General features: G+C 35.3%; 4 protein-coding genes across 5 annotated transcripts in view; 3 read left to right on the forward strand and 1 right to left on the reverse strand.

Annotated features, from left to right (window-relative positions):
• LOC138127155 (uncharacterized) overlaps window positions 1–17,066 on the forward strand; it is a 39,323-nt gene extending 22,257 nt beyond the window's left edge. Inside the window, exons 2-21 of one of the 2 annotated variants that reach the window (XM_069043031.1) lie at window positions 3,503–3,563; window positions 3,995–4,177; window positions 7,517–7,776; window positions 7,980–8,104; window positions 8,161–8,290; window positions 8,343–8,528; window positions 8,580–8,842; window positions 8,948–9,264; window positions 9,366–9,485; window positions 9,543–9,754; window positions 9,804–10,063; window positions 10,113–10,229; window positions 10,283–10,423; window positions 10,476–10,628; window positions 10,682–10,873; window positions 10,924–10,980; window positions 11,036–11,149; window positions 11,207–11,290; window positions 11,340–14,748; window positions 14,791–17,066. In XM_069043031.1, coding sequence (XP_068899132.1) covers window positions 3,503–3,563; window positions 3,995–4,177; window positions 7,517–7,776; window positions 7,980–8,104; window positions 8,161–8,290; window positions 8,343–8,528; window positions 8,580–8,842; window positions 8,948–9,264; window positions 9,366–9,485; window positions 9,543–9,754; window positions 9,804–10,063; window positions 10,113–10,229; window positions 10,283–10,423; window positions 10,476–10,628; window positions 10,682–10,873; window positions 10,924–10,980; window positions 11,036–11,149; window positions 11,207–11,290; window positions 11,340–14,748; window positions 14,791–16,797 — 8,391 coding nt within the window. In that variant the 3' untranslated portion in view covers window positions 16,798–17,066. Of the gene's footprint in view, window positions 1–3,502; window positions 3,564–3,994; window positions 4,178–7,516; window positions 7,777–7,979; window positions 8,105–8,160; window positions 8,291–8,342; window positions 8,529–8,579; window positions 8,843–8,947; window positions 9,265–9,365; window positions 9,486–9,542; window positions 9,755–9,803; window positions 10,064–10,112; window positions 10,230–10,282; window positions 10,424–10,475; window positions 10,629–10,681; window positions 10,874–10,923; window positions 10,981–11,035; window positions 11,150–11,206; window positions 11,291–11,339 lie in introns of both variants that reach the window. The other variant, XM_069043021.1, reaches the window with a different exon arrangement.
• Window positions 1–27,748, forward strand: part of LOC138127231 (delta(3,5)-Delta(2,4)-dienoyl-CoA isomerase, mitochondrial) — a 108,181-nt gene that overhangs the window by 77,903 nt on the left and 2,530 nt on the right. Inside the window, exons 2-5 of the mRNA XM_069043145.1 lie at window positions 24,243–24,333; window positions 24,407–24,554; window positions 24,610–24,698; window positions 24,754–24,998. Of these exons, the coding sequence (XP_068899246.1) occupies window positions 24,276–24,333; window positions 24,407–24,554; window positions 24,610–24,698; window positions 24,754–24,998 (540 nt within the window). The 5' untranslated portion in view covers window positions 24,243–24,275. The remainder of the gene's footprint in view (window positions 1–24,242; window positions 24,334–24,406; window positions 24,555–24,609; window positions 24,699–24,753; window positions 24,999–27,748) is intronic.
• Window positions 17,474–20,132, forward strand: LOC138127239 (uncharacterized). The gene is made up of 3 exons (XM_069043157.1): window positions 17,474–17,933; window positions 18,960–19,244; window positions 19,384–20,132. The coding sequence occupies exons 1-3, from the start codon at window positions 17,741–17,743 to the stop codon at window positions 19,791–19,793; spliced, it is 888 nt and encodes a 295-aa protein (XP_068899258.1). The 5' UTR covers window positions 17,474–17,740; the 3' UTR covers window positions 19,794–20,132.
• On the reverse strand, window positions 20,123–22,124 carry Rtc1 (RNA terminal phosphate cyclase 1). The gene is made up of 3 exons (XM_069043137.1): window positions 21,764–22,124; window positions 20,839–21,024; window positions 20,123–20,786 (listed from the first exon to the last, which is right to left on the reverse strand). Exons 1-3 carry the CDS (start codon window positions 22,056–22,058, stop codon window positions 20,128–20,130), a joined length of 1,140 nt encoding a protein of 379 aa, XP_068899238.1. The 5' UTR covers window positions 22,059–22,124; the 3' UTR covers window positions 20,123–20,127.

The following is a 27,748-nucleotide window of genomic DNA, read 5'->3' on the forward strand; positions in this document are numbered from 1 at the left end:
AATACTTAAGACTGTTGAACAGTGGTAAAATAAATGGCTTTAAATTTGGAATTCCAACAATTTGACGAGAACCCAAAAATCATCTGGAAGATTGTTTTTTTTGCAGTATCAGTGTAAAGGGTATAAATCGAAAAAATACGTCTGTAAAGCTTGCCATACAACATTCAGATGATGTTCCAGTTCCATCGATTCCTTTCACTGCCGACCAAATTTTACAAACTTCAGTAGATGATGATTTTTCAGAAATGAGAGCAGAAAACGATATGAATTTGACTTTTCACCATCAATACCTCAACGATTTTCACAAAACGAGCTCGATGATCTCGCAAGAGACTTGAACCTCTCAAAACAAGTCTCTGAATTGTTAGCTTCACAGTTGAAAGAGAAAAATCTGCTTGCACAAACAAAAATATGGGTTATTTGTAACTCAAAAACTAGAGCTGATAGAAAAAAACTAGAGGCATTTTCGGCAACAGCTGACAAAAATTACTCGGAAACGTCAAAAAAAAAACAGATACTGTATAAACTGTGTAACAAAAAAGCGAACGTAATTTAAATCTATATTTTACTGAACTCGACAAAGTGGCAAATTATAATACATATCAAATTAAAAATTTATTTAGAATGAAGACTGATGTTGTTTATCATCCATAACAACTGAATGTCAGGACAGGATAGTTGTCACGTCACTACTCTGCCTGCCTGAATAAATGACATATCAAATGAAATAGTTCGAAAAACACTTCATTATTATCCTATTCGATATTTTTTTCGACATCTATTTTTTGACAGACGATAGCCAACTTTTTTTTTCAAATTACACTGTATATATTTTTTATTCGTTCTTATAAAGAATCTTCTGAATATTCGTACCCCACCTTTGCATTCAGTAAAAAATTTCGGGGTTTTTCCTGACATACTCGCACTATCCTTTTTCTTAACTATTTTTGGGTACCTGGTGGGGTCAAATAAACATTGTCGCGAAGGTTTCGAATGAATATAAAGAAATCAAATGGATTCAAATCTGGGGATCTAGCGGGCCATCGAATAGCTCCATGAGCTCCCATTCATCGTTCACCAAAATTATATATTTAAAAATACAAAATTCATGCGTGCATTATGTGGTATGGCGCCGTCCTGATGAAACACGACTCTATTCAACACTGCTAATGACATCTCATCCAGAAAGTTGCTTATTTCGTTTGATAATAAATAATATGATATTTTGTTTGATTGAGACTGCTATCAATAAAAAAGGGACCCACTAGTCCATTCTATCTCCAAAAATGCCACACCAGACGTTAACACTAAATCGTCTTTGGAAATTTCTTCCACAGCAACATTATTATTATTATCGAACTGTTTTGACAGATGAATATTCAGAGCTTACTTAGTCATTTCGAGCATTTAGAACAAACTTCTCTCTTGTTTATTTTGGTCACTTGATTTTTAAATTTTGTACATTTACTCTTTAATTTCTTGACTTTTGTTTAATGAATGGGTATAGTTCTTTGCATTTTTATATTCAGAAGACAAATCTCTACAATACTGAATAAAAAAAAAATGTACAGTGCTATTTAAAAAAAAGAAGCTGATGTTCATCTGTCAAAAACTGGACGCAAGAATTTTATTTTATTTAGTTGGTATTGAAGTGTTTTCAAAATAATTTCATTTGATGTGTCATTTATTCAAATCGGATAAAACATAAGCAAGATACAGCATCAAAGGTTTTTCGTCAGTCACACTGTATATGACTATTTCCCGAACAATATTTACCCAAATATGTTATTTTTATGAAAAAGTAACAAGCAAAACCTCAAAGGTTTTTATTAAGAAGAATTATCGGAAAATGCCTAATTTAGCTCTGAATGGATGATTTTTGAAAATTTAAGCGATTTGATTAGCTTAAATTTTGTGAGGGAAATAGTCAATTTAATTTCATATTGAAATTCTAATTTGAATAAGTACATAACATTTTTGTTTTACAATACAAAAATTTCCGATAATAATGCGGAATCTGGAAAAGTGCCCCGAATGCTTGCAGCGTTTCCACGTTCAATGGCAAGGGAAATCCTCTCGAAAAGGAGTTTCTTTAATTTTGAATCGCCTGATTCCGCAATAAGTCGGTTTCCGATGGCGATGACATTAATGAAATCGATGGCTTCTTTGCACCAAGGGCCTAAGGTTTCAAAGGCTAAACCTTTAAATATGTAAATTGACGAAATAATTCAACTATATTTGCTATGTTTGCGTTTGGAAGCCATTTCAGCGGGAAAACCTGAAACTTCAGAAGTTTTCAAAACGTAACTGTCTGCAAGTGTATCTACAATAGAAACGTCCCAAACTAAAGGTTGACATATGTATTTGTACAGCAATATCTGAATTCCACTTTCGAGTTTAAAATACATAAATATGTAATTGTGTCTTTTATTTTTGAATGCTAAAAGCAATAAATTTAATTTATCGAAGGATAGGATGTTTGTTTTTTATTGAAATAAAATAATTTTAACCTCCATTGAACCTGAACTTGATTTACTAGCTCAACTATGCGTAAGAGACGATTCGTGAAACAACAATTATTTTTTCAACTATCCATTTACGTAACCTCAGGAAAAACAATGGATTTCAGAAAGTCTCATTGTTGGTGTTAATTGTCCCAAATAAAGGATGTGATTGTGGTTGCTACATATAATTAAAATTCAGACCTTGCACGGTACTAGAACGTACACCTGATATTTTTTTCTCAGTATTATGCACAAAAATGAATGTCAGTATTGTACATACAATCCACGGAGAAAGTATTTATTACCTACTGTATGGAAGTGTTCAAAAAAACTGGAAATTCATCTTACAACAATTATTATCACATTAACGATCATGTAATAGGGACATTAGGATACTGTTACCTGAGACGTCAGACAACAAAAGCATCATAAAAAGTATCATATACGTTTGTAAACCAACTGTACCATTATTTTGTTTGTAAAAGGTAAGTAATGCGGCACCACTTTTACTATTCGTATTTCAGAATCACCAACTGAAACGCAAACTGTTACAAAACACCGAATTCGTTTCGATTCATTGTACCTATTGGACTACCAATAAATCTTCCACGATGGTTTGAGAGATGTCCAAAGCTTTGATTGCCAATATCGCTCCGATCTGATAAGAATTCTTCGACAATTATAAATATTTAACGGTAATCGGCGAATAATGGGCACAAGATCTTGCAATTTCATTGTGAAACCAAGTCGAATTGAAAATTATTTATGGGACCTCTCTAAATGAACCATTGTTGAAAGTGGTGGTCGTGGCGAGTCTTCAGCATGATTTTAACAAATGTACTCCGTAACCTCGACATCTGCATAAAATTATGATAATTACATACCCCGTCTCGATTTTATCTGGTAATGTGAACAAGTGGCAACCACAAGAAAATTATTATCTGTTAACAAAAATATATGATACACTAGTAAATTACTTATCCCTGTTTTTTTTCCAGACGGATATCTGTCGATGGCTGTTCCTCTTATTTTGTTTAACAACATGGACGCATTTTACAAGTAAGTTTTTATCTAAACAAGTACCGCTTTCTTAGATCAGATGTTAACGTTAATTGTTTACAACGCGTAATTAAAAATATCCGCTATTATTATAAAAAAAAGATAATACTTATGTAAATTGGACATAACATAAATTCAAGGTTGCATTGTTTGCCGTTTGAACACACCCAAAAAAATTCCACAGCCGTATTGCAATTATTGCATAAATCATTCAAGTTTTTAAATATGCGCCCGTGGCCCATTTTTTCCGATTAATAAATTCATCGCAAATCTATAAAAATATTATGATGTTTTGTCTAATTAATTTTACTCCTTCAATCGATAAATTTCAGAAAGTACGAATTTTCACCTTGAAATTCCTCAAAATAAAAATTGAGAAAATGTAAAAAATCCGATGTGGTAGCGATATTCTTGATGATTTGTGTTTTTAGGTTCCAAGGAGATCCGCGTGGTCTGCTACTACACGAACTGGTCAGTGTACAGGCCCGGAACTGCAAAATTTAGCCCCCAAAACATAAATCCCTATTTATGTACGCACTTGATTTACGCTTTCGGGGGTTTCACCAAAGAAAACACACTCAAACCATTCGACAAATATCAGGATATCGAGAAAGGTAAGAATAGACGCAGATTTACGCAACTGCGTTCATTACACTAATTGAATATGGTCGATTATAATTATTGGTGGTCGCATTTGTCACCTTGGTATGCCAAGAATTTGGGTTACCATTTCTACAGAAGTTGATCTAAGTTGAGACCAAAGTGGTCGGTCAGAGTGATGTAATTATTATAAACGGTATGCCGCTCCTTGTTGAAAAGATTAGCTTCATGTTGGGGTTCGTTGCAGAATTTCCAATTTTTTTTCCGTGATTCCAGACATAATTGACTTATCAGATCTGACACGCTCGTTAACTGTTACACTCGCCATAAAAATAATTATATTCCAAGCACCGTACAGACAGTTGTTTTATTGATTTCGATGTTATAGATAATTACACCTGTTGGTCGTACGGTGAAAAGAATTCATCAAATCCAATGTGTTTCTAAATAGCGATCCGCTTAACTGGTTCAAGATCTCGGAAAAAAACTGAACTCTAATTATGTTTCAAAAATTTCATTCTTATGCAGTTAAATTTCCAATAATCACTAGTTTCTAATTGCAAAAACGAAACAATACGCTTTTATAATTTGAGTTTGAATATTGCACCATACCTTAAACTAGAACTGTCTGCAAATTCTCCTTGTTCTTAGTCATAATACACCCATAAGTGGAAGAAGTGGCCCTGAATGTAAGACAAGGTAGAGGACCTTGAGGACGCAGGACTTTTTTAATTGCAAAATATTGCAATCCATTGTTATGTGACTGAACTTGGGCGTTAATTACAATAAAATATTTATTTCATATCTAACGAAGTATTATGTTACTATGGTTGTGCGTTCACATCATCTTTCTATACAAACATTATTTCTGAATAAGACTGAATTTCTTTCACCAGCAATACAATTGTCTTCAACAAAATCAATAGGTACCTTTCCTGTGATTATTATAAGCTAATAAAAGTGAGATTTTCTTAAAGTTAACATACGAGAGGATTCATCATTTGTGGTCCCTGTTAAAGAATCAGAAGACAAACAACTTTAACACACTAATAATATGTTTAGTGTAATGATGCTAGTGTTTTGATGTACCTATTTAAATTTTGTTCTTAAAAGCATAAAATACTTAATTTAAAAAATGGTTCGTCAACTTTTCCTGCTAAGGTCGTCGTATGAAATGTTTGAGAAAGTGGTAAACTCTTTTGCCTTCGCTTCATATTTTGGAATTTTGACTGTGGATGAGAATGACCAATGTAAGTTTCTTTCATCGTAACAAATCTTTCAAAGAAGATATGGTGATATCTGGAGTTTCTGAATCCTAATAAATATACACAAAATTCTTTGACAATAAATTCTCTCACTATTTCTTTTCACTCCTAATGGAGTATAGGGCGCTTTCGCGTTTCTTGGCCAATGATTTAGTGTGGTTGGGTGGCTAGCTCAACGCACATTCTCTCCCTCTGTCCTTTGCAGATTTTAGTTACTGTGTGTTTTCATTCTTCTCTATTCTTCGCTATCGTCTTTATATCTGTCCAGCTCAAGCCGATCGCCTCGTGTTCCCTTGTTCCGCTTCTTCTCCAGCTGTTGAGGGGTTTGCCCCTTTTCCTTTTTCCTACTAATTGATGTTCTAGTGCTTGTCTTACAATATTGTCATTTGCCTTTCTTAACGTACGAGTATGTCCAATCCAATTCCATTTTCTTCGTTTTACTGTAGTTTCTACTGACTCTTGCTTTGTTTTGTTCCACAATTTGATGTTGCTTATTTTGTCTGCCCAGTGTATCTTTAGTACTTCACTTGTTCAATTTATACGTTGTCTCTTTGTCAACTTTCCAGGTTTCAGCATAGTATAGCAATACGCTTTATGCAGTTAAACATTTTGACCTTTGTGTCTGTTGCGACACATACATTTGTTTTCCATACGCGTCCCAGTTGGTTGAACGCCTGTTGTGCTTTGCTTATCCCTGTTAATACATTACATCTGCCTTGTTTCCTCCATTCCTTTCTATTACTGCTTATAAATAGTTCAACTCTTTGGACCTCTTCAACATTCCCTATCTTGATTTGGCTTATTTGTTCGTTTCTTTTCTCAATGTCTAGGCTTTCTTGACGTTCATTTTCAAGCCTGTTTTTCAGACCTCTGCCTCCAGTTTTTATAATTCCTCTGCGTATGGTTTTTCTTTTCGGTTAGTAAACTGCAATTTCCATGTTATTCCGGTTCTGTTGTCTGTTATCTTTTTCATTATCCAACCTATTCAAACCTCTAATATTTCCTTTAGATCCTAGTGAATTTCTTGCAACGGCAATCCTTTTCTTTAAGAAATATTTTTTACCTCTTAGATCTCGTACAATTTTTTTTGAGAAAATTCTACCGTTTTCAATGGTCTTTTCAACGATCGATACTTATAAGCCATTTCCCGAAAGTTGCTGTTACCATAAATTCTCTTGTAACAGATATAATTTTTATTAAAAATGTTTGATTACCAAATACCTACCAATAAAACATTTTATTTTTTCACCTCAAATTTGAGATAGTTATAAAAAATGTCCAAAGTAGATCGAAGGTGATAACGTAATTTTTGTGTCAAATAATTCTTAAAAGGAACCAAATTTTTACGATAAATTTCCAAAAGGTTTTAATTACATTATCATTAACATTTTTTCTTCATATATGACAACACAAATGTGAACAACTAAAAGTGTGACACAAATATGGGCAATTACGCTGTCATTGCTCGCAAAAATGATGATATCTGACAAAGAAATAATTATAGAAAAGTAGAAAAATTTGCATACACGAATTAGCGCTCGATTACATTTACACAAGGCTACAAGTATATTATGCAAATTTAATTAAAATAAGTAGTGAGTTTCTGTGTACATATTAAAAACTTTATGACCCAAGCACAATTTAAAATAAAGCTGAAAGTATAAAAAGAAATTCACCTAGTATAGGTAGGGTACATTACATAAAGATGTTGTGGGAAGAGATATTCAACACTGATGTTCAATCAGTTTACAACATCAAACAAGTGTTTGATTTAAAACACGGAAATACTGGTCGCATACCTAATTATTAATTTCGAAATAATTTAGATATTATTAGCATTCTGAATGATGTAATGTTTACTTCGTTATTTTAAAGGAAAATGTTCCTGTGAAACATCTTCATTATAATACCGCATTCGACAAACCCGTAAAACGAAATAGGTTATATTATAACGAAAGTAGTCTAAGAATTACATAAGACGACGACCTAAGCGCTTGGAGTAATACAACCTGCACAACATACTTACACCTAAAAGCGTAATATTAATATTCGCGTTGCAAAAGTAAATCAGACTTTCCTATTTCGAAGGTGGTTACGCAAAATTCACTGGACTGAAGACCTACAACAAAAATTTGAAGACCATGTTGGCCATTGGGGGATGGAATGAGGGCTCTTCCAGATTCTCGCCCATGGTCGCCAACCCCGACAGAAGAAAAGAACTGATCAAAAATGCCATTAAGTTTCTGAGACAAAACCACTTCGACGGGTTGGATTTGGACTGGGAATATCCAAGTTTTCGGGATGGGGGAAAATCCAGAGATAGAGACAATTACGCTCAACTCGTGCAGGTACGTTCCCACGATAGAACTAACGAAAAAGCCGTAAATCATCAATTTCCTCCGATTTTACGCTTACTAAGCGGAAACCATATCCCATCACACTCTATGATCATAGTTATTCAGCACATCCACTTCAGAGGTGTTCTACATAACTCTAAGATTAAGTAACCTTCTTGATGATTAATAAATGTTGATGAAATATACACTTTCAGGAACTACGCGAAGAATTCGACAGAGAATCTGAAAAAACAGGAAGGTCTAGGCTTCTCTTAACTATGGCAGTTCCTGCAGGAATCGAGTACATCAACAAAGGCTATGACGTACCTAAACTTAACAGGTACGTTTCACGGTCTTGAACAGATGTTCAAAAATGCATTAACACGTTTCCTTTAGATATCTCGATTGGATGAACATCCTCAGTTACGATTACCATTCTGCTTTTGAACCCGCCGTGAACCATCACGCACCATTGTATTCTCTGGAAGAACCGTCAGAATACAATTATGACACGGAACTGAATATTGTGAGTAAACTTGTCTTCACTTTAACACATTTTTTGCATATCATCATTGCAGGATTACACTATCCAACACTACTTGAAAAACGGTGCCGATCCTAACAAACTAGTCTTGGGAATCCCCACATACGGTCGATCCTACACTTTGTACAACCCAGATGCAAATGAGCTTGGGGCACCAGCAGATGGACCGGGAGATATGGGAGATGCCACGCGAGAAAACGGATATTTGGCTTACTACGAGGTACGGAAATCTTTTGAAATGATTGTGCCACTCTAACGTCACCTTTCACAGATTTGCGAATACGTCAAGAGTCAAGATTGGGAGTTAGTACAACCTGACCCAGATGCGATGGGACCCTACGCGTACAAAGATAACCAATGGGTTGGCTTCGACGACGACGCCATCGCCAGAAAGAAAGCCGCTTACGTTGCAGAAAACGGTCTTGGGGGTATTATGTTTTGGTCGATCGACAATGACGATTTCAGAGGTACTTGTCATGGCAAACCTTACCCCATCATCGAGGCTGCCAAGGAGGCTCTCATTTCCGCTTACGGGTACGCTGCTTTTGTATAATAATACAAATATTATATATATATTATTATATATTATATAAATAATATGTATTAATAAATACATGATATTAAAAAATCCCGTTTCAGCTTAACGGACGAGAATTTGGTGTCACCACCGGCTAAATCAACAAAGTCGAAGACGAGAACTAGACCACAGATTTCGTCAAAATCCAGCGAGACTAAAGAAGAAGGTAGCGAAAAGAAAAGGATTTCTACTTCTGGAGGGTCCAGAAGACGAAACAGAAACAAAACGAAATCGGAAGAGGCTTCTTCGAGTAATCGGGCAAAAATTCGTAGAAAGGAATCGAGGAGAACTACTGAAGGGCCTGTTTACAGCAGTTTAGAATTGGTTACGCCTAGTTACACAACGCCTGCCCCACCCTCCACACCAGATATGGGCGGAGGTTAGTGCAAATCCTTTCATTATTTCCTCGTTTGTAACTTCCATATTTATAACATGTAAATTTGCAACAATAAATATAGAATACTAATTAACTTTTTGCAGGATTCAAGTGTGAAGATGAAGGTTTCTACCCACACCCTAAAGATTGTAAAAAATATTATTGGTGTTTGAACGGAGCCGGCGAGCTTGGAATCATAGCTCATCAATTTACTTGTCCGGCAGGTTTGTCAATTTAGTAAAACATATGTTCCAACAGTGACACGATTTAAAATTGTTTAGGTTTATATTTTAATAAAGCTGCTGATTCTTGCGATTACTCTAGAAACGTATTGTGTAATAAGAAATTGTCTAAATCCACAACGACAACGACGACTACGACAGAGGCCACTACTTCAAAAACAACTCCGACTAAAAGAGCTCCGCCGAAAATTACTGCAGCGACTAGCCGAACAACGCTCTTCAGGACATCTACAACGACTGAAGCTTATGAAGTAAACGCACACTTAACTCTTTAATTTTGTCTAAACGTGGTCTTTCCAGGATGAATATGAATATGAAGACGAAGACGATTTTGAAGATGGTAGAAATTCCGAAGAAGATCCTAGAGTTATTAAAGAACTCTTGGACCTCATTAAAAAAGCTGGAGGAATTGAACAGCTTGAAAAACAACTAAAAATTCACGAAGATGGAAGTGCGTCAGTTTCCAATTCAGCTGTAACCACTCCCTCTTCAATAAGCAAATCCCTTGTGGAGAGAGTGCTGGGTAAAGCAGCAAAAAGTAACATTGGAAGAAAAAATTCGTAAGTTAATAGAATCAAAGCGGGAGAATTAGTACATTGTGATTTTTAGATACAGTTTCTTAAATAGAAACAGCAGGGGTCCGCAAAATGAGGGATTGAAAACAACGGAAAATCGAGAAAGTCAAGGTAGAGGGCGACCTCAGTACACAACGATAACAAGACAAAGGTAGTAGTAATAGAAACAATATTAGATCAAAAATATTTATTTGGCAATCCTAGAGCACAAAAGACTGAAACAGAAGATGAAGAGGACAGTGACAACGACGAAAATCCCCAAAAACATAATAAAAGACAACCAGAATACGTTAACATTAGAAGAGGAAGGGTCAGTACGACAGAAGAACCTGAAGAAGATTCAAAGTATTGTGTACACGTTTTCTGATTTTTCACGGTTAATTTACTCTACTTTTAGGAGCCAATTGAACAGAAACAAAGTTTTGGGAGAAGACGATGACACTGAAATAGATGACGAAGATGAAGAACCAAAAAAGAAAAACGGTATTCCTCAATATGTCAACATACGAAGACAAAGACCCTCGACTACGGAAGAAACTTCGACGTCAAAGTATAATTTCAATTGTTTAATGTAAAATGGCATCTGCTAATTGTCATTTCCAGGTACACTGTCATAAGGAGAGGAACAACCGAGGCTAATGAGGAAGTTGAAGACGAAGATTCTGAAGGTAAAAAGACAGGATCAACTACTTCTAGTACTGCAGGGGTAACACTTCAAAATAAGAGAAGAAGTACAACAACTCCATCAACTGATACTGAAACTTCGTCTGCTGGAAAGCCTGACTTAAAATCTAAGTAAGAATAAGTTAAACAGATTAGTTTGTTTTTACAAAACATTGTTTCAGGTATAAAATTCTCCGTCGAGGATCAACCACAGAATCATCTGTAGCAGAATCCGATTCGTAAGTGTGATTTAAAAAAATATTATTTGTGAACATAATTATCATGCATTTACAGATCAAAGAGAAGAGGAACTACTTCCGCGAGTGTTCAGGATGTTTCCGAAAATGGTAAAACGAGAGGTACAACTGTTTCATCCTCCGCAGGTGGAGAGAATGAATTGAAATCAAGGTATTTAATAAAATAAAAAATATCTCTGTCTGTTAGTAAACCAAAATATGTTTGTAGATATAAAGGCATTAAACGTGGATCGACTACGGAAGCATCTACAAATGAGTCTGAAGGAACTTCAACGGATAGCTCTACAATAAAGTATGTTTATTTTTTATTAAAGGCATTTTCTTCCAATAAATTGTTTTAGATACTCTAATGTTGTACGTCCAACTTCTACAACACATGGAACAAACAATGAAGATACTACAAACTCCGAAACTGAAGACCCCGTTACGATTGTTGAACAATTAGTAATAACATCTCCAGAGAGTTTAACTATAAAAACTACTGCTAGTCTTAGTACTACCAAATTGTTATCAGAACAATCAAAGAATGGTTCTGAATTATCTCAGTCTACTGAGAGTAACGGTGAGGGCGTTTATCAAACGCAAACACCTCTACTTTTAGAACCTCGTCCGTTTTCATTAAGTACTAATGATCCAACATCGAGCCTTAAACCGGTAACTGAATCATCTACACGAGTGACAAAGGTGAGTGAATCAAATTATAAGCTACGAGTAAGACAGAAAGTGCCGAATACGCAAACCGACATAATTAGCACCACTACCCTCACGACGGAAAAACCGACACCGTTTCGAACTAGAGCACCCTCTAGATATAAGCAAACTACTTCGAGTACTGTAGACCATCAAACTTCTAGACCAACCATCAAACCCTTCATTCGTGCTAAAAAACGATTTTCGACAACCACCGAACCGTATTCTGACAATTATGAAGAATACGATCTAAACAGGAGTTACAGACCTTCTGAAATTGCTGATTTGTCGTCATTAACCGCTGTAGACTTCACATCACTGAAACAACTGAACAGATTTAACAGCCCGTCAAGACCAAGACGACCTAGACCGTCGACTACAACCACTACAACACAAAAACCAGAAGAGTCTCTAAAAACTGGTTCAAGAACTTTGCCTCTGGCAAGAAAATTATTAGAGGGAACTTCCTTTGGTAAAAGCAGACGAGTGATTCCCACCAAAAAAGAACCAGTAGTGGAGGACCAAATTAATTCGAGTTCAGAAACGACACACAGAGTTCGGGGATTCACCAGAGTACCGTTTAGTTTGTCGTCTGTACCACCGACCACTGAAGAAACTACGCGCCACACTCCTCGCACAAGAAAAATAATCAGACGGCTTAGACCGACAGTTGGCACAAAATTAAGATCCGAAACCGAAAACAATCATGAACCGATTTCTTTCAAAAAGCGCTTGATCCGACCGAGCTCGACAACAGCGACTGATACAGAAAATCTCATCGAAAACGCGTCTTCAAATTCATTGTTTAATAGGCGCTTTTCGAGACCGACTACGACGATAGCTGAGGAAGTAAATAAATTATCGTCGACAACGGAATCAGTGGAAAAAACAACGATTCATCTGCCAAAAGAAGACGACGAACAAAATGAGACTTCTGAAGATGTTAGTGGCGAAGAAGGTGAAAACATAAAGCTATCAGAATCTAATATACGAGAAAACAGCAATGTTAACAACAATAACGTTGTTAATGCAGATGACGGTAAAAAAGTAAGAAGAAAAGTCCTGAAAAGAATCAAGTCCAAAGTTGATGAAGAAAAAGCCTCTACGGAACCCAATGTTATTATTAGAACAAGGAAAATTATAAGAAAATTGAAACCAACCGAATCTACAACTACGACAACTTCTACTGCAGAACCAGCCCATATCACCACGCAGAATCGCAAAAGGAAAATTATTCGTCGCTTGAGACCAACTACTGCCACTTCTGAGACAAAGGACAGTGTAACTACACTTTCTTCATCATCCACGCTGAGCACAACTGAAAAAACATTATTTATTCGAGGCAGACCATTTACAACGAATACAGAGACAACCGTAGACAAAGCAAAGGAGGAGCAAGAATCTGAAATTCAAGATGAAGAAATTGTCTCTGAGAAAGCAGAACCTGTTAAATTTAAACCCACTACATTCAAATCGAAATATAAGACATTATCTCGAACCACGACCCCACAAACAGATAAGGAAGAAGAATCAGAAGAACAAGGTGAAAAAAGTACCAAAGATCATCTTGTATCTGTTCTCGATAAAATAAAGCATAAAACATTTAGCAAAACAACTACCAAGTCACCCGATAGCGAAACTCATACACAGCGGACAATTGATAGATCGAGATATAGTACTATTAACCGGGGTACTACTTCAGCCACATTTGGAGACGAATTCAGTGTAAGACCAACATTAGCAACAAGTAAAGAAGATGCAGAAGAAGAAGTAGACGACCAAAGTTCACCGCGTACAATCGACAGAACGAGATACAGTACGATAAATCGAGCTACTACTTCAGCTACATTAAAATACGAATCAACGAATGAAGATGTTGATAAACAAGAATACAAAGAAAAAATAACGAGTAAACAAGAAGTACCTAAATACAGAGTGTTCGTTCCGACCACTTTCCATGATGACTATGAAGACGAAGAAATAGATGAAGATAATTTAACAACTAAGTCTCCAAAGTATAGAATATTCCGACCCACTTTAACAGCTGATGATACAAATAAAGATGAAGAAGAATCAATAAGGCCTACAAAATACCGAATTTTAAGACCTACATTGACAACCACTGATGGCGAAGAAAAAAATACACAAGAAGTGAACAAAGAAGAAGATGGAATTATAACATCTAATTTAAACATTCCAAATGAAAATAAAAATGAAGAAATAAATGAAACAATAATACAGACAACTGAAAATGTTATTCTCGAAGAAAATAACACTACCGAAATCATTCATGAGCAAAGAAATGATGATAAAGAGGAGAATCAAGAACAACAAGATACTAAAGATAAACAAGATGATAAAAAATATGAAGAAGGTAACACAGATAAACCAGAAATTACTACTGAAGACAATAGTGACGAAAGTACAACGGAAATAATAACAACAACTGTAAGAAATTATATAAATCCTATACTCACCAGACAAAAAAATAGACCTGCATTTGTACGACCGCGATTAACAACTCAAAATCCACTAAAGGCGACTCCTGCAACCAAACCCAGATATAGATCTTTCTCTAGATCTTCAACACCTGCTCCTAGTAAAACATACGTGAAAGGAAATAAAAACGAAGATGAGCAAAGTCAAGAAACAGGAAGAAAATTTGTTCCAAAACATTTGAGTAGAACAAGATACCTTTCAACTGGAAGAGAAAATAAAACAGAAGCAACAGATAACACTGAAATTACGTCACCAGTAACTACAGAATCAAATATCGATAGCAACAGTACTTTAAATATCACAACTACTGAATTTTATAATACATCTCTAAGTACAACCGCTTCTGAAATTGGTAACACAACGGAAACAATTGAATTGACCACTTTAATTTTCGATAATGTGGAAGAGATCTACAACGGTACTACTGTTCCTGATAACGACGCACAACAATTAAATTCGACTGTCACAGAATCAACTGTAGCAACAATACAAACAACAGATGAGAGTAGTACTGATGTAGTTGATATTACGTCTACTGAAAATGTAATGGTGTCTTATGAAGCAAATATTACGTCTACTGAAAACGTAATGGTGTCTTATGAGGCAAATATTACGTCTACTGAAAACGTAATGGTGTCTTATGAAGCAAATATTACTGACAAGGAATTCGAAGATGTAACGAAGAGTACTACTGTTAACAATACTAATGACGAATCAGAAGTAGCAGAAACAACGACTTCAATAGCTGAAAACGATACAGACAAAAATTTGGATGAAGACTTAATAAACGACACTACCATAAATTATAGTGAAACTAGTACACAAAGTTCTGAGAATACCACAACGGAAACTACACCAGTTTATCATCCTAAAAGTACGTTACGACCCCTACAAAGCCGACCGAAATACAGTGTCCCTAAAAGAATAACGTCACCTGAAGGTAGTACAGTTGCTCCAAAATCACCACGGAGATTTAACCAACGAAATAGAAGTCAGAGTACAACCAGATTGCTTACACCGAATTTAAGATCTACAACCCCACTGTCGGTACCGAAAAACCGATTTATTTATAAATATTCTACAACAGAAAGAAACCGGTTTGTAACCAAGGAACAAGATACTCAACTAGAATCGGATGATTACGAAGAGGAAACTCCTGAAGAGGACGATCATGTTGAAGAAGAAATAGAAGAGCAGCACGTTTTTACACCCAGGACGCCAAGCAGTTATTCACCCAAACCTCAAACAACTGCGAAACCCAAACCCAGAATTAGTAACAGACCTGGAGGTTACAGTTTTAAAAAATCGACGGAGACTCCAAAAGTTACTGAAGATTTAAGCGACATCAACACCGAAGCCGTGAAAAACAGAAATAAGAACTTATTCTCTAAAAAGCGTAAAATGAACACACCGTTCGCAGGACATTCGTCGAATGAATCTAGCACAAGTTCTGATAAATCGACTCCTACAGCGACTACTGAAAGTACAACGGAAGCTTTGTTGTTGACAACAACGCCTGTAATCTTGGAATCGGTTACTAAACCATCGACGCAAGTTGTTGAAACAACTGAGTATCTGACTACGTTGCATCACGTTTTTGCAGAAACTGAGGTAGTCAACGAAAACGGATCACCGACGACAGAATCAATCGTTGAAAAGGGACTTTCAACTGTTGAAACCACCACAACTATTTCGGTGCAAAACAGCAACGTGAATTCGACAAATTCTAAAGTCGAGAAATTAATTGAAGTCAACAGGATTGTGGAAGTTCGCGAGATGAACAACACAAATTTCCAAAAAGAAAATAAAGTGATCGACAAAGTTGGAGTTATTAACCGAGTTACAGTTGTGAAAGTGGTCGATGGTAATCCCAATATCGAAGAAAATGAAATTACTGAATCAACTTCCGAGAGTATCACTGCTGCGACTAGTGCAAAGCCTCAAACAAATTCTGATTTGAGTGCGGAAATTGCGACAGTGAAAGAAATTCCTAACAGCGAAATTACGGGAGGTCTTTACGGGCTTCTGAATCCTTTTGATTTGTCTGAAAGGCAAGACCGTAAATACGAAATTTACGGCGACAGTAAGGTTATTGACTACAGCAACAAAGACGCGAAAACGAACGATAAGGAAAGGGCAGAAATTATTGATGGAAGATCAAACATCAACATAATCACACCCCGACCTCATTACAGCACGGAGGCTTCAACAATATCTTTAGAGGCTCTGTTTCAAACGGACACACCTCAAAAATTGAACAATATCCAGGTAGACGTCTTGAAACCTTCACATGACGATGAACTACTAGAAACCGGTAACTCGCGTTACATCAACGTCAGGATTCTAGGACAAGATGAAAAGACAGACAAAGAAATCATAAAAGATGAGAGTCAAATTGTTCCAGTTCGAGTGTTAAAAGAAGACGATTACATTACCATGAAAGCGGAAGTAGTCGAAGTCACTCCAAAGACTAACAAAGATACTATAAAAATAGTGCCAATCAAAGTAGAAATGTCAAGAAAATTAATCGGCCCCGCCGATTTTAACATGAAAGTTGAAAAGGGCATACCTAAAGTCAATTTCCAAATACTTAAATCAGAAAATAAGTAATCATTATGTCTAATTATATGAACAATTATTGATAGTATTATTATTGAGATGTTATGTATGTAAATATGTATGTTGTTGTATTTTTTGAATTTAATTTAAATTGTGTGTACTTCAGTGTGAATAAATTTGTTGTAAATAACTGCACCTTTGTAATATATTTGCACTGTACTCTTCTTCAACTTCCTTTCTATGTGTGCCATAACAATGGTTAACTCTTGGACTTCTTTAGTGTTATATGGCCAGTGAGTCCTTTTCTTATTGTAAAATTATTAAAATATTTAAATATACCATGTTAAATACTTTTGCATTTTCTTTATTTCACCTTTCTTAACACTAAGTGTGGAACAATAAGGTCAGGGTTCACGGTCAACACAACATTCTTTATTCTGTATGGAATTTTAATGAAAAAAAGCTTCGAGCTTATGAATAATTAAAATACCAGTCAAACCAGACACAAGCGAGTTTAGAAAATATATGGTCATTTACACTACTTTCGATTAACGACAATATAAAAAAACTGTCTTGAATAAATTTACATGTTTGAAATGACGTTAATTAAAAGTTGTGTACAATGGCCATTAGCACAAAGTGCACAATTGGTAATAATCTAGTTGTACAAAAATGTAAGTATATACAGGGTTATTATAAATGTTTCTAACATCTAGTTGGCGTAGCGGCGCACAGCCATTTACGATGTTAGAAACATTTATAATAACAACCTGTACCAAACGAGAATGACAGCATGAATGCACTATTAACAAAAAAACTAATACCTACTGAAATACGTAGCTAATAACGTTAACCTGCACGTAGGCAACAAAAATGAAACACAAAAAATTCTTACTTTTTATTGGCCTTAACTTAAATAATATCTACAATCTAATGTACATAAAAAGATAATGTTATTAAATATGAATAAAATACGGTATTGTAGAGTTATAAAATGGTGTGTGGCTTTGAATTTCAGAGTGGTCGAGTAACAACCCCTTTTCTGTTCCGAGTGGGTGGCAGAAGAAAGACCTCACCAGCACTGCCTACAGTCACTACGACAACCACACCGTACCCCAGCTCCCGGCCGACTAAAATCATACGCAGAAAATACCCATTACAAACCTCTAAACCATTAGAAAGTCAAGGTGAGATTCCAGTGATGAGAATGAGAGTTGTTGACGAGATTTTTCAAGCGCCTTGTCTTGATCTGTCGATCCTTTCGTGCAAGCTTGCACGGTAATGGGCTGTGAAAAAATTGCAAAATGTCACGTTTTCAAAAACGATTGTTTTGGTCATTTTATTGTTTTAAAGAAACGAAGTACGAATTATGTCGCTCATAATTGGCAAGTTACATAAAGCGACTGTTCGTATTTCCTCATCGCGTAACCATTCGAGTATTGTATTTACATATTTACCATTGTTCGATGACTGGAATAATTTGCATTAAACTGAAATCGATTGTTTATCAAGTATTGTTCCTGTATCTGTAATCATCTCACTGAGTTCGTCTTTGGACGATGTCGAGAAGACTCGAATGCGTTTCTATTCAAGCGGAAAAGGTCTAACTATTGCGGCAACAACAAAAAACAATAAATTAATTCTTTAATTTAAATTATTATGTATTTACTTTCACTACGACGGAAACGCCCAATCGCCGCAAACACGTGCTAGATAGTTTAATATGGACAATAAAGAATTAAACAATTCACTTTCGATTTGTTCGCTATTGAAGCAGAATAACAAAATTCTATTATACAGTTTTCAAAACAAAATACTGAAATGCTTTCAGACAGCAACGCTTTTCCCTTTTAATTAAGTTCAATAAACCTACCACAGACTTTTCTTCGTACAGTAGATAAATGTACTTATGTAAATGTCGTGTCTTTTCAATTAAGTTTAGTGAAAGTTTTATTTTTATCTGAAATCGATTCAGACTATATTTCTTAATGGATAAAATTTGAATGTATAATATTCACGGCTGAAGAAAAGGGAACGGTTATTACGTACCAGATTACAGTGATAGTATTGAAATGTTTCCTTTAAAATTTATCAGAAGCTGGAATTGAATATCCGACAATTTTCACACCTAGTGATTTTCGGAAAGAGTTATCTTTGGCGAAATTTAGATCTTGCCCTAATTTTCTAAAAGTTACACAACAAAATTCTTTCAGAATCTACCACAAAAGCTTTCAGAGTGACGGACAATCGATACAGATTCATCTCAAGAAAACCCTATTTCCGCACCACCACCTCAAAAGTCGACATCGAATCGCAAGACGCTGCCGATCAAGATAAAGAGTCGAGTAACCAACAATCTCTCGAAGAAAATTTCGAAGATGGCGACACTACAGAACTTGGTGATATTGCGATTGCTTTACATGAGATACAGCAGGCTCCCGTGCCCACAAAAACCACAACTGTGAAAATTCCGCCGCAGAGAATTAAATCTAATCGAAGTATTAACGTCACACGTAACGAGAAAGTCGAATTAAAATCACATTTTAGTAATACGCTTAAGTGAACTGTTTTAATTCGATTTTATCCGGTTACACGCAACAATCCGGTGACCATTTGTTGATTGATTTTTCTTTTCAGTTTCGACGAGGAGTCGCTCCAAATATTCCACGACTTCGCCTCTACCATTGACAACAAGAAAGTTTATTCTCCGTAAGGCGAAACCACAAGCTTTTGAAAAAATCAAGTCGTCGGTTGTTAACACGTACCGTCCTTTGAGCGAATATGACTACTACGATGATGAACAGATGAGCGTTCTCGGGACAATTCCCGAACACAGCAAAGTTCTGCTGCACAGCAACGGTGTGATCGAATGTCTAGATCAAGGGAACTTCCCCCATCCAGTTTCTTGTAAGAAATTTATTTCTTGTGCCAAAATGGAGAACGGTAACGTACTAGGGTGGGAGTATACTTGTCCAAAAAATTTAAGCTTCGACCCAATCGGAGGAATTTGCAATTGGTCTGCAGGTTTGGGATGTAATGAATCATAACGTGGGTATATTTTTCGTGATAAAATATCTTAGTAATGTTAAGTAAAAAAATTATTATTGAAAATAGTTATTTCAACTTACTGATTTTGACTGACCTCATATCAAAATTTTGATATTTATCCAAGTAAATTTACACTTTCGTTGTCTTATTAATTATTGACTATACATACTTTTAGTATCGATATCGATTAAATGCCATCTCTTCAACGTAATTATATAAATTATTTCTTTTAGTAATTTATATAGTTATTCTCATATTGTATTATATTTGTAAATTTTATATAAACTATTTTGTGTAAGTTAATTTTACAATAATCAATCGACCAAAATTTGACTAAACAGTTCTTTTATTTATATTTTTATATCCAATTCCTACACAAGTTAACACTACTTTCTGAGATCCAGTTCCAGAGTTTTCCTCGTCCGGTTCATGATGTTCCAATTTAAACGTAGCTCCAAAAAATTCTTTCAAATGCCTTAGAAATCCTATTGCGTATTCTGATAGCGGACCAATAACAAATTTTGAAACATCCTGTTGGCCTAATGCCATACATAAAATAACAAGGGCCTGACAAGATGAATCTGTGACGCCTCCCAAATAAATTTCATGGAGCAACCTTTGGGCAGCAGCTTCTCCCACATCTTCAGGGATGGAAGGATCTTCACCATTTGAAACAACATTGGACACTTGTTCTGACGAGTAAATAACGCCGCTTGTTGTTTCTGCATACAGGTGAATTCCAAATCCTGGACTTTTGCCAGATTGCTTTCCTCTACACTGATCTGTGTTGATATAAACATCAGGTAGAAAATTAAGTAGTACTCCTTTTGCTTTGTCAACTATTCTGTTTGCCATGGCTGGAGAAACTCTCAAGGCGAATGCTGTTCCTCTAATACGTTTAACCATGCCACTTTCTAGTACTTGAATCGGCCGGAGCTGTTTACGAACGGGACATTTAAATATCACCTCACCACCACCAAGAGGTAACATACCTGTGTGAAAACTTGATTACAATTGGCCCAAATAAATTAACATTATACTGACCTCTTTTCGTAATTCTTATATTAAGATCTTCATCATCCAAAATGAATTTTTTTAGGGTACTTAACATTGAAGTTTTTATTAAATCAACTGAAGGGTCGATATTATTATTTGTTACACCATGCAGTGTAGCATTTATTGGTTGTTTACAAAATAAGCCCAACATAAGTAGTGCCTCCAGGTAGTAACCTAATCAAATATTAACATATTAAAAAAATGCAGTTTCTGATTTTTCAGTATAGTAATAAAAACAAAGGCTGACATTACATGCATTTGGAATTAAATAATATGTATAATTTTCTTGGTTATAATTGTCTTGGTTGTATTCGTAAAATGTTAGTAGAAGAAATGTTAGAATAGAAACATTCCAGAACTTAGAATGCAATGCGTTTAAAAATTAAATTTTTCTATTTTCACACTTGGACCACTTCGTACAAAAATCTTGATGGTGTCAGTGAAGCATAAGGTAGAGGAATTGATCAAGATATCAAAAAAATAGAAAAAAGGTAGCAAGGTCCTTGAAGCGTAGATATGATGGCCGATTATCGTTGGAATATACAAATGGATGTGGGTCCGTCCAAACAGTGTAAAAAGAAATGTTAAAAAAAAATATATATATATAATCGTTAAACATTCATGTAACCAGTCATTCCTAGTTATTTCCGATTTTTCTGCTCAAAAAAAATATGACCACTAATAATTAAAATATTTCAGATATTGAGACATTTTCTTTTTTGATTATTTGGTTTCAACCCTTGGGTAGTAGAAAAAAGAAGGCACCTAGACATTCTGTAAGCATTCCAACATAAACCAACTACATTCCTACAGTCAAATTTTGTCGACCTATGTAATTGTGGAAAATAGACAAAGTGCACTATTTCTTGCTAATACAATTGTAAATTAAGAAATGGGTAAACGGTTTACATACCAACTCCTCGCTGAGTTGAACATTCATGGTTGACTGTACCTCCATGAAGTAATCCCGGTTGGAAATAGAAAGCTGTTCCTGTTTCGTTCAGTTCAATAACTGAACCATTGGTAATTTTATCAAAAAGTCGAATCAAACTGACTTCGAATTCTCTTAATCCCGGTTCATCATCCAAGGCACGAATGTGTGTTACGCGGATGGGTTTACCACTTAAGACAGACAGCACCATTCTTTGTCGAAAAAAGTTGCTGCCTTTGTAACATAAAACATTTCCTTTATGTGTTGCTGTGGTCATTTTGAAATTAAAATTTTATAAAGCTATTTTTTTTTCCAAAACACACACACAACCCTAATTATTTGACACACTTCGACAATCGACAGGTTGTTTGGCAGTTTTGGCACGGATGTTTGGTTATGTTGTGGTCAAGATTGTGGTTATGACTATGTTTGGTTATGTTGTTTGCTGGTCGCATGGCGGCATCGCACAAATGTCACGTGGCCTCTGACGTGGCTACAAACTAGAGATGGGGTCAGCACTTTTGCAAACGCATCAGATTAAGAAAACAATTTTATACTACCTAAATCGTAAATCTGTTAGTGTTAGGGCCGGTTTTTCAGTCGATGATTAACATTTTGATTAGCTAATCATTACTTCTTGATTAATTTCAAATTAATCATGGATAGTGTTTTTCAAACCAAAATTCAATTATGATTAACTATTAACTAATTAAAAATTAACTGAAAGTTTGTTACGTTGGTATTAACTTATTTGTCAAATTTGACAACTTGGTGGTTTGTGATTTGTGGCAATTTCAAATTTGTAATTTTGGTTGATCGTAATTTTAGTTAAAAACGATTTCTTAGGTAAAAAAAAAATTGAGCTGGTTGACAAAAAATTGGAAAAAAAAAATACAAATTTATATTTATTGTAGTTTATAGTACAATTTCGTTTTTTGGTTTTAGTATACTAAACCAGAGATAACGACTAAACTCTCAAACTCTGAGCACAGACTAAAGATATATATTGGGTATATAGACAGCCCACTCCTGCCAATAACAACATAAGTGGGTTTAGTTCTACCTTCCATCGCTTTTCGCGTGGTCGCTAGCGTCGCCACGATTCCGTAAAACCGCGCCAAATTTGATCTTTGTTTGAATGTTTGTTTTGTATGCAAATCTACAGTTTTACTCCGATTTTGATGAAATTTTGCACACTTGACCTTCAAAACAAGGGGAAAATTACTCAAAATAAAATAAAGAAAACAAAGAAATGTAGACAATAATTAGTATTGTTATAAAAACGTATTACAAATAGAAGATACATATACAATTAATATAACATTATCGGTCTCGTCGGTACACATTTTAAATCGGATTCACCTCTACTTCATTCCGTCAGTTAAACGGCAATGGACAGGTCGGGACTCGCATATGGTCAGTTTCGACTATCTGGAGATTTGGATTGTTCATCGAAGTGTATATCACAAACCCAACAATATTTTTGCACTGTCAGAATTTTAACCATCAGCTCTTCTCTGGCAATAGCAACGCACCATTTTCTATACATTTATAACAAAGAAAATTTGCAGCTCTTATTACACATATTATTTAGTTGTTTTATATCACAACAATGATTTTAACCTCACAATTTACCAAATGTGTTCTAACATCTCACACCTCTCTCCACATCTCAAGTCCAAACACAGTCCAAATATGGTAAAGGTAACTGTAATTTTTTTCCGATACTAGCGCCACTGCAGCCTTTACGAACGGAGGTTAAACTAATCTCAACTTTACTTAAAATAGTGAGAGTGCACACCCCCTGACTCTGAGTACCAACTACAGTCCATTCCATTTAAGAATAAAGTAGATGTCGCTTCGAATGGAGAACGTTTCACACTAACGTACGCGGCAAATTTGAAAACATACATCCAAGCAAAATTAACAAAAAAAAAGTCATAAGGAAACTTACGGTAGTAGTATTCTTATAACAAAAGTGTAGTTTAATGATCCGTTTGATACAAAAACTCGATAAGTTTGACACTAATAACCAAAAAATCTATCAAATATCAAAATTTGACAGTAGTATCAAAAATCGAACATTTCCTAGTGTAAACTTTTCTCTCATTTTGACCAATCAACGACGGGAAAATAGTCCCTATGCTATTCTACACTGCATACTTAAATGGAATGAAAGTAGTTATCTCTGCAAGTAATACACTCATCTCTCATCTGTGACACTAATTTAATTTAATTAATTTACAACAGAAGTGTCATTGTTGATTGTTGTGCTCTTGTGTTTGTTTTTTTTTTTTTTAAGATAGGTAGATACTTTTTAATTCTAATTCTGCATTCTTGTTATTGTTTAATTATAAAATAAAGGTATAACGCAAATTTCTTGCGTTCTTCTTAAAAGAAAAATTTTTAGATATTTTTGTTCCAAGTCCAAAGGTTAACAAAACACTTATTAAAGATAACGTTTAATTCTAACAGTTACTAATCAAGAATTTAAATGTTTTCTTTAATATCCAAGGCGACCAGTACAGCTTTATATCCACATTTAATTAAAAGTAAGTCAAAAAAAAATCTAGTTACCCCCATAACTAGATTTTGTTTAATTAATTAATAAAATATTTAATGCAGGTGGTAAAACCCTGGTGGACAGTGTTGCAAAAATGTCTGCTCAGTCTGGATATGACACCTTGTCTGTAACAGTTCCTAAACAATTTGTGTATCATGTTGAACTCAATAGACCTGAAAAATTAAATGCAATGAACAGGACCATGTGGCTGTAAGTAGTACAACCTATTGATACAACATTATGGATTTAACTCTGTTATTTGAAGAGAAATTGGAACATGTTTTGAGCAACTAGATTCTGATGAAAATTGCAGAGTCATTGTTTTATCAGGAGCAGGGAAGCTTTTTACAGCTGGTACACATATAGTGTTAAAAATCACATGGAATTACTCAATTTCTGTTATGGACAGGTTTGGATTTCCAAGATATGATGAAATTTGCTCCTGAACTGGCAGAGCAAGAAGATGTAGCTCGCAAAGCAAAGATTTTGATGAAGTCTATAAATGCCTATCAGAAGTCACTGTCTTGGCTAGAATTGTGCAAAAAGCCTGTTTTGGCAGCTATACATTCTGCTTGTATTGGAGGGGGTGTTGACCTTGTGACAGTGGCAGATATGAGATATTGCACAAAAGATGCATGGTTTCAAGTTAAAGAAGTAGGTAATAGTTATTTACGAAATATAATAAAATATGAGTATTGTAATGTGTCATATTACGATACGAGACGAAATTGTCCAGTGAGACTGTAAAGTTCCATTTACATAGAGATTAGTGGAGTTGAGAAAGGTAAACTTCCCCACAGAGACAGAAATCAAATGCCAATTTTGATTGGTAGTGTAGAAGTTTAGGGGCCAGTTAACAGAAGCGAAATTAAGTTAATCGTAATCAAATGCGAGATTAACTGAACACGTGATCAGAGTGAACCAATCGAAGTTTCGTTTTCGTGGGTTAATCGCGCATTAATATTTAATTCTCTTTCTATAAACTGGCCCTTAGTCTTGCAAACTCACTATTACAAACTACGCTACCATTAATTTATTATAAATAGTCAACTTAAAATGTATAGTCCAATCTCTCAATCATCAGACCTGTTGATTCAACTTTGCGCATCCCTCGCAGCTCAAGCTACAATGGGCAAGCTGTGGCGGACTCAAAAACATTTTTCTTTTGTGCACGCTATACAGGGTGTTAGAGGAATTTTCTGAGGACCGTTTTCATTATTCTATTAGAGGTTCTACAACAAAAGTAGATCATCTCGGTGTAGAATTTCTTTCATTAGATGAAGAAAATTGAGTTTTGGTTAAGTTTTTACCCCTAAATTGATGATTGCATAATACGCCAGTGCCAGCGGTAACTTGGAGAGAGCGCATCCTAAGCTCTGCCCTGTCAAGTTTCGTTTTGACTTTACTTTTAGTTACCGTTGTTGTTGACACAATCTGAAAGTTGAACTTACAGCCTTAATGCTGTAAGTAAATAAATAACGACACCGATACCTACTGAGGTAAGTCATTAATGACATTAATCATTAATGCCTTCAAAATACTCCTGTCAAAAAATTACTTCAAAGCCAATTCTTTTCATATAAGCGATTGTGCGAAAAACGTGGACTATACGGTTAGTAAGTCCCATAACAGAATCTCAGAAGTTGAAAAATCTCGGCTTCGTCTCGATTTTCCAAACTCTTCCTCGATTCTGTTATAATGCACTTACTAACCTTATATCCAGAGGTCGGATTCAAGTAGGCGTTAAGTAGGAAGCGGAGAATCAGTTCCTAATATGTTGCATAAAAATACGCTAACCAAGTATAGTTGACTCAAGTTGCAAAAAACCACTTGTCATTTAAAACATCATTTTTTTCATATTTTTGAACCAAATAAAGGCACAAAGGAATCAGAAAGTCATAGTTTGGGTTGAATATTTTCCATATAAGTACAGTTTAAAAGTAATTTCAAATGACTAATGCCATAAAAGTGCTGTTGCAAATGCAAAGTGGTTTTTTGCAACTTGTGTCAACTTTAGTTCAAATACTAATCGCTCACAATTGATGTGGTTTTATATGATAAATACTGTCACGAGCAATAAATTTTGGTTGTCAATGTCATTTCAAAATTTGGTTAGATTGTCACAAATTAAAAAATTTTCCCCGCCTGATTATGCCCACGTCAACAAAGTGTCAGAAAATGAGAAAAAAATGAGAATTAATGTCATACAACATGATGATAGGTTATGAAATTTACGACCGTTTTACAATGAAGCATTTTATATTGCGTCAAAGAATGACATTGACGACCAAAATTTATTGCTCGCGACTGTACAATCAGCGCACGGAATAATAGCTGCTTTCCAAGTGGAAGTAATTTACTCCGAACAGTTTTACGCCGAACTGTTCATTGGTTTGTGCTGCTTGGAACGCTGAATTTGCTCCTGTACTTGTCACTGTCATTAGTGTCATCTGAGTCCGATTCCCGCCGTATATTTGACATTTCTTAACATCCCCACCACAAAAAAAACTCCGAGTACCAAAATTTAGGTAGGTACTTCAGGGGACAGGGGAAGGGTATAACGGAGTAGTTCTGGAGTAGTTCCACAATTTACATGGAACACTTGTTGTACTCCTGGAGTAGTTCGGAACTACTCGCGTAGATACCTGGAAAGCAGCTAATGCTAGTTTTTCCGACTTACGATGGTGCTTATTACTGAACAGGTCGACTGTACGTTTTTTGCAGAGTTTTTGTTTCGTTTTTATTCAGAGTGAGGTCCGGTGGGGTCCCAAGTGTTTTGCCAATTTGTTTGAATAAAATTTGATAAGGTTGTACAGTTGCGGAATTAAAATTTCGGACAGTACTATGGCGGCCAAAAAATTTTGGCCGTCATTGTCTGTCAATTCAAAAAATAAAATTGTAATCCGTACTTTATTGTCATCATGTTTACCGTCTTGATTATGAACGTTATTTTTTGGGTGGTAAATTTCAAAACTCAAAATTATTTTGTCATTTCTACTACACAGAACGTTTACCTCAGGTTATCTATGTACGATTGCTCTAATTTTGTTCATTCATGTCGGATTTTTGGAATATTTGAGCTTCAAATGGTTTAAATTGCTTGTCAAACTGACAAGAATCGAAAGTGGGGTTACGATTCCTAAAGGTTTATTTACACTTTACTTGAATGTCAACAAAGTGACGGCCAAAATTTTTTGGCCGCCATAGTACCTATTTTTCTGTCACTTCAATAAAATCTGTAAACCACCTTTTACCCTGTCATTGTTTGGGGCCTAATGGGGGCTCCAGGAGCCCAAACAGTCATGCAAATATGTAAGTCAAAAAGACAAGAGTAAAAAATGAGATTATTAACGTAAAGGTCGTTTTAGAGTTTATGTTATGACATTGACAATACTGTCCGAAAT

This window comes from Tenebrio molitor, chromosome 1 (genome assembly GCF_963966145.1).
Source record: "Tenebrio molitor chromosome 1, icTenMoli1.1, whole genome shotgun sequence".
Lineage (NCBI taxonomy): Eukaryota > Metazoa > Arthropoda > Insecta > Coleoptera > Tenebrionidae > Tenebrio > Tenebrio molitor.